Source organism: Chiloscyllium punctatum, chromosome 30 (assembly GCF_047496795.1).
Source record: "Chiloscyllium punctatum isolate Juve2018m chromosome 30, sChiPun1.3, whole genome shotgun sequence".
Classification (NCBI taxonomy): domain Eukaryota; kingdom Metazoa; phylum Chordata; class Chondrichthyes; order Orectolobiformes; family Hemiscylliidae; genus Chiloscyllium; species Chiloscyllium punctatum.
In genome coordinates, this window is record NC_092768.1 from 36,797,429 (window position 1) to 36,805,114 (window position 7,686).

The following is a 7,686-nucleotide window of genomic DNA, read 5'->3' on the forward strand; positions in this document are numbered from 1 at the left end:
TGCAACGTCCTCTCTCAGCCACGCAGTCAGCCACTTAACGTTTTTACTTGGAAATATATCACTGTTCGTTCACTGTTGTTGGGTTAACGTCCTGAAACTGCCTCCCACAAAATTGTTGGTGTATTAACAACTAATAAACAGCAGCAGTTCAACAAAGTAGGTCACCTCCTATTTGCGAATGGCAATAGGTGTTGAGTTATAAACCCACTGAGATTGTCGAAGGCAAAATCATTGAGTGAATACAGAACAAAGTCAGAATTTAAAACCTTACTTCCTGATCAACACTTTGAAATTGGTAAGTGCAGATAGTTATGTGTGCTAAACTTAAATTGTCATTAAAATTGCCACAACCAACATCTGTTTCCTAACTTTTCATTTTCTTTTCACTATTTAGGATTCATTTCTCCTAACTGCACATCAGCGTAAAACTATGATCAATACAACAGCGATAAAGGAATCTCTCAGTAACCTCACCGAATTGTTTCATTCTGAAAAAACTAGTTCTCACAAAACTCTTGAAATAATCATCATTGTGATTTTGGCAGGATCATTAACTTTTGCAACAATTATCGGAAACCTTTTGGTCATTATTTCTATCACATTTAATAGACATTTGCAGACTATTAATAACTATTTTATTTTAAGTTTAGCCTTCTCTGATTTGATAGTAGCTGTAATATGCATGAATATTTACACAGTTTACAATGCATTTGGCTACTGGCCAATGGGCCCAGTGGTATGTGATTTATGGCTTGCCTTCGACCATGTTGTTAATAATGCATCATCCATGAACCTCGTTGTTATCAGCTTTGACCGGTACTTCTGTGTCAAAATGCCGTTGAGTTATCCTATGAAAAGGACTCCTCAGATGGCAATGGTGATGATTGCCGCTGCTTGGGTGCTGCCATTCATCCTGTGGGCTCCTTCCATTCTCTTATGGCAGTTCATTGTCGGGGAGCGGACAGTTCATGAGGGTCAATGTTACATTCAATTCCTTTCAAACCCAGTTGTCTCTCTAGCTATTCTTATAGTAGCTTTCTATCTCCCTGCTTTCATCATGATTGTCTTGTATGTCTGCATATCCCATGCCAGCAAGAGTCGAATAAAGGATAACAAGGAATACTCTGAATCATGCAAGAACACATTACCTCCCAACTGCATTCAGCAAAAGCCAACAAAACTAATGAACAACGTCTTAACAAATGTTTCCCAATGGTTGCTGCACAAAAAAATTCTAAAAAGCAAACTTCCCAATGAAGTAACAACAGACACTTTTGATCAAAGAGAGTTGAAAGTCGTTTCGAATGAGAGAAAATCAGTTAGTTCGGTGGCATCAAACCAAATGAAGGAGGAAACAATCCAAGAAAGCACAAATATTTCTACCATAGAAAGCGACTTGCGGGCAGACAACTCAAACCTTTCTTGTGTAATGGTACTTAGCCAATCACACACTGCTATCGACTGCAGTACAGCAGAGACAATGACAGATTTCACCAGCAACAGCAGGAATGAGAGAGACATTGATAACGACCATCGTATCATGAATCCAAGCAAGACACACACTAAAATAAAGAAAGTAGGTGTATCCCGAGAGAAGAAGGTGACGAGGACCGTCATGGCTATTGTATTAGCATTTCTTATTACATGGACACCATATGTTTCCATTCTTCTCGTTGACACGTTATATTCAGTCTCTATACCGAATATAGTCTGGAACTTAGGATATTGGCTGTGTTACACCAACAGTGCCATCAATCCGGTCTGTTATGCACTTTGTAATAACACATTCAAAAAAACATTCAAATATCTCCTGTTATGCCAATACAAGAATTTCCTTACAGCAAGATGATAAAATCACTGGTTTATGAATGAGAAATAAATAATGTAAGCAGATATGCCAATTGATCATAATTATGATCAAGCAGACGAAATGCATTTGAACATCATCCAGTTGAGTTATAAAGTTTGCTTAAAATGGTATGTCTGCTCTTCTTGAAATTTACTATGAATGGATTGAATGATACATTTGATAAAACTTTCAACACCAAATGATGCAGGATAACAATGTTTTGTGAGCATTTTTAAATTTTATTCTATTACTCAATGTAAGAGATATTACGAAGTCATTCAAGCATTCAGTTCAACTGGAGCATGGCGACTATAAGTATTGGTTTAATTAGTGCTTTGGAAGTCCTGCTTTTGGATCGCCTTCTAAGTTCGCTGAAATCTGGTTTAGGGCATCATCCCTCTTTCCGTCAGTGTCATTGCAATAAAGTTAACTACAATCTTTAGGGGCTCACCACTCCAATTCCCCCCTCCTCCTACCACGAAACCAACGGCAATACATCATGGAGAAGTCTTCTAATATAATGGTCCTGAAACAATGAAGTAACATGCAATTCCAGTGGCCACTAGAGCATCTATATTTGTTGTCACAGTTGTCTCATCTTTGAGATAAACTAAGTAGGTGTACTCACTAGTGACTATTCGCACTTCAATACGTTTTCAGTCCCACAGGTAAAAACGCAACTCAACTGAAGGTAGAAAGCAACCAAAAGAAACAAAGTTGCTTGTAGTCTCAAATTGGAATTCTACATGAGGCAGTGGCATCATCTAATTGAAAAGACATGATTGCTTCAAGCATAGATGAATCTAGTCACCTATCTTATGACATTCACTGGCATTGCTCGCTAAATCACCAACTATCAGCATTTGCTGCTGGATGGCATTTGCCAGAAATTGAAGTCATTCAGCAAGTCATTTTTGAAGTGAAAAGAGAAAGCCAGATCATGTAATCTTTTATGGTAATAATTAACTTCATAAAATGTTGGCCAGCATCAATTATACTATCACTTTAAGGTAGGAATTGCAAATAATCAATGACACAAGGGTGGAAAACGGCGTGTGACAAAAGCCAACTTGATTATGACACTGTGGTTGTGAGTATGAAGAGCGACTGAATTCCTAAAATGATGGTTTCCACATAAATTGAAATAATTTATTATGCATTAATCCCATGTGAGTGCTTCGTAAGATTGTTCCAGGCTGTGAAAATAACAGTCTCACTCTCGTTCACTGTAGCATATCCAACTAGCACAAGTCCCACCCGTCCCAGAACCTTGTCACAATTCCTCAGGAACATGGTACAATCCTTCCCACAATTCAATGGCTACGCATTCAATCAATTACTCCCCATCTCCAATCAGTAACTAGCACAATAAACAAACAAATATACTGAGTGAACACCTGCACTACCTGCATTGATTTCTTAGACATACTGTTACTAATACAATTCATCTCTGCTGATGCATTCTAATCTGTATTCTATTTTCAACCTATCCGCGTTAATTTAAGCATTTAAAGCCTTCTGCTGTCGCAGTATTGTCTTCATAAATGCATATAAGTAAAAAACTTCCACTGCTCCACAAATGAACCATGCCAACTGAGCTCATCGGAATATTCTGTGTTTGGAACGACATCCGGGATGCATTTTAGCAAACTTCCAAACGAACAACCTTCACCATCAAGAGTAACAAGGGATGGTAAGTACATACGAATATGGTTATATAGCCAGTATCAGATGCTTTACCTCTAAATAACATACAACCCGGACGGAGCAGTGAATCAGACATTCTTCTTTGGCTTAGAACATATTCCTGCCCTGACTCCACAAGAACGTGTAACTGCACCTGCACGACATAGATTAAAGAAGTCCAAAAATCATGCTCACTATCAACTTCTTATGAACAGTGCAGAATTAGCAGAATATTGACTTGGACAACAATGATTACATCTTATTTCAGAACAATAAATATTTCAACTTTCGGCTTAATATCAATGTGAAGGGCTGTCGTAGCCGGGGATTGTAATATTCGAATTGGTTGCATCTGTTTGAGGAGTCATGGACAAAAATTGTCATTTCATTTGCTTAACTGGGTGGCAACATTTACAATGGATGATCGCAACTCGAGAGCTACTACAGCTTTTGAATTTAATCTCTGAGCAAAAACATGGTGATCACTGAAAGAGGCCAATCTTTAAAGATACACCTTAGTTTATTTAAATGATCAACAGCACACTTATCAATATTCGCTTGTTACTTGACGTGAACGAAATTGCTAGTTCTTCGTTGTTGTACAAACTAATCTCAACATATCATATTTCACATCACAACATGGAGAAAAATAAGTTCTCATTTCTGTTTGCTCATTAATCTTGAATAAACTAACGTGAATGATGATGTGATCTTAATGGTCCCTATGGAAATACATAAGGTATAAAGCAAAGCCTCATAATGTGCACCTGTTCAGAGAAAAGTTTAGTTAAATTATCTATTTCAAGAAATCATAGAACACATTACAAAGAAAACAATGGAAACTCATCACAGCATCGGGAAAATATATTACACGATTCTTGCTGTTATTGGTGTCCCTGGTAAGAGACTTCGAGCAAATACTTATGTCGTCTGTGGTGCTCCTCTGTTGCTATGTTTGTTAAATGCTGACCTTATACTGACTCTTCAGCAGGCGTAGAAGCAGAGTTGTTTATCCATTAAATAAAATCTTTTGAATCAATTCTGCTGTTCTTTTGCAGCATCCCAATTGAAATGCATATATTTACATCTCACAGACTCACAAATTTATCCGCTACTGCCTACAATGAAATGTTGGGTCCAGCTAAATCATTGATCACCACAGACAGCTCTCGGAAGGAAGATACATGGAAATATCTGTCACTGCACAATTCGACCAAGCATGCTAACACAAAGAAGCAAGTTGCACATATTTGCATCTGATTCCAGTGAGCAATTGTTATTTCGTGCATTTATCACTGTACAGTTGAGATGATTGTGGCTCAGGAACTGAAGTGAATGAAGACAAATGTATTTGAAAACTACATTTCTGATCACAGTTCTCTCCAATGCTCTGACACTGCTTTTTATCGGCATAATTGGCGAATTTCTTTTTATTTTAAATACAGAAATTAGTTTGTTATAAATGGGTGAAATGCAATCTATCAAGAACAAGGTTATACCTCACACAATCTGATCATTCGGCACAACTAATTCATGATGCTGTCTATATCCTACTAGAACCTATGACCATCCTTCTTTATCTACAACAATCATCACAATCTTCGATTTCAGGTTCCCATTAATGCTTGTCTCTTTATATTTTTGGATGTACTTATGACATACTATTCATTGTAGATACTGGTTGTAAATCTATGCGAATCACTCAGAAAACTAAGTTAAATGGTCACCTGTTTCATGGAGTGGTATTTGTTCCAACAGTATTACAACATGAAGCATTGTGTGCTGAATTCAGTTTTGAGTTTTCTAAAATATTGTCTCTGTTGCATACTACCACTACTGACTTATTGTGTTGAAATGCTATTAGTATTTTCTGAGGATTCTGACAGAAATGTTTGAAAAATAATCTACTGTATTTATTGTGTTTCCTTCTCTTTCCACAGCAAATGTGGTGTCGATTCTGATCCTGTCCAAGGGAAATTGTGGTCTCTCCACCTGCACCACTTGTTATTTGGTGGCCATGACAATGGCGGATCTGCTATTCCTTATCACGGGAGTCATACTGCTACGGATCAATTCATATTATTTCCCAGTTTATTTCCTGGATAACACACCAGTTTGCAGCGTTACTATTATCTTGCTTTATACAGCCACAGGTTGTTCTGTCTGGTTCACTGTTGCATTCGCCTTTGATCGATTTGTAGTTATCTGTTCCCAAAATCTGAAAACAAAATATTGCAATGAAAAGACCGCAGTTTTGGTTCTAACGGCAACCTGCATTTTCATATGTTTAAAGAATGTTCCCTTCTATTTTACCATGGAAGCAGGAGAGATAGTTAACAATATTCCCTGGTTCTGTAAGTTTAAGCAAAGCTATTATACTGAATCTGGATGGGTGATATTTAACTTGTTTGATAAGATTTTAATTCCACTGCTCCCATATGCTTTAATATTGCTGCTCAACACTCTAACAGTCAGGTATATTTTAGTGACCAGCCGAGTCCGTAGAAAACTGAGAGGTCATAGACAGGGAGCAAATCACAATGATGTAGAAATGGAGAACAGACGTAAATCGATCATTTTACTCTTCACCATATCTGGCAGTTTTGTACTTCTTTGGCTCTTATACGTTTTAGATTTCTTCTATTACAGCATAACAGGATCTGATCTGAAATATTACAATGTTTCTTTCTCTAACTTCCGATCAGCACGATTTATGCTCGTGGATCTAAATTGCTGTACAAATGCATTTATTTATGGCGTGACTCAGTATAAATTCAGGGAGCAGTTCAAGAAGACAGTAGCGTATCCTTTCACAGCAATTATTCAGTTAATCAATAAACAAAACACCTGTGAGTATTCCATTAGTTGGCAGTATTTGCAGTCCATGAAGATCACGTTTATCCATGAACTTCCAGAAATGGCACGAAACATGGCTGGGAATCTCAAAATAGTCACATTTTTTGGAGAACCACTCATTAGGTTTCAGGCATGGTTCTACTTGCCTCAACAGCAACAGCATACTGCAGATGCTGGAAATTAAAACCAAAAGTGTAAATGGCTGTATAACGTCAGCACGTGCACCAGTATCTGTGGAAAGAAAGCACATGTAACGTTTCAGGTCGAGCGACTCTGGATCAATCTGTTTTAATTGTTGTTTTCATATTATCTTGAGTTTTCTTTTCTCAGAAATGTTGTTGAGGCATATAATTGAGGAATGTATTGCCAAATTTCAGAGTAACCAGCATCTCTATTCTTAGTAAGTCAGTGCTCATCTGTGCTGAGAGAATCACAATATCTTGCCTTCGAAACGTTCTGCATTGTAGACTGGTTAGTTAAGTTAGGTCATCTGGGCTCCAGGGAGAGCTAACCAATTGCATACAAAATTGGATTGATAGTAAGAGACAGAGTGTAATGGCATACCATTCTTCTTCAGGAGGCCTGTGACCTTATGTGCTGCAAGAATTGATGCTGGATACCTGTTCTTCAGTTACATAATCAGTATGGTTAAGACTATAGGGGGCATATTTCATAAGTTTGTGGATGACACCAAACTTTGTAGGATAAAGAATAGAGAAGAAGATTATCTCAATGTACAAAAAGATCTTAATCAATTGGGCCACTGGGCAGGGGTATGGCAGATTGGGCTGAATGCGAATAAATACGTGGTGCTGCATTTTAATAGGGCCAACCAGGTAAGAATTTATACAGTTAATGAGAGGTCGCTGGGCAGTGTTATTCGGTAGATTTTGGACTTTTGTACCTAGTTCCGTAAATATCGTGTCACAGGTTGACAAGGTGGGGGAAAAGGCATTTGGCATGCTTGCCTTTCTTGGTCAGAGTATTGAGTATAGGAGTTGGTATTTCATGTCATGGCTGCAAAAAAAAACGTTTTGAAGGCAATGTTTGGAATACTGTGTGTAACTTTGGTCGCCCTATTCTAGGAAGCATGTTATAGCATAGAAAATAGTTCAAAAACGTTTACAAGGGCTTTATCGAATTTTAATTATCAGTGCGGTTCGGTGGATACTGGGATTTTTTTCCCTGCTGTTAGAGGCTGAGTCACAGAATCATAGATATGCACAATTCTGATCGGCCTGCTGTCGGGCAGATGTTATTAAATGAGAAAGGGTGCAGAAATGTTTGGCAAGAAT

The 7,686-nt window shown here is 37.8% G+C and overlaps 1 protein-coding gene across 1 annotated transcript; it reads left to right on the top strand.

The window, feature by feature from the left end:
• The first annotated feature begins 430 nt into the window (after positions 1-430).
• Positions 431-1,849, top strand: LOC140455570 (muscarinic acetylcholine receptor M2-like). The gene has a single exon (XM_072550491.1). It carries the CDS (start codon positions 431-433, stop codon positions 1,847-1,849), a length of 1,419 nt encoding a protein of 472 aa, XP_072406592.1.
• The last annotated feature ends 5,837 nt before the right edge of the window (positions 1,850-7,686 follow it).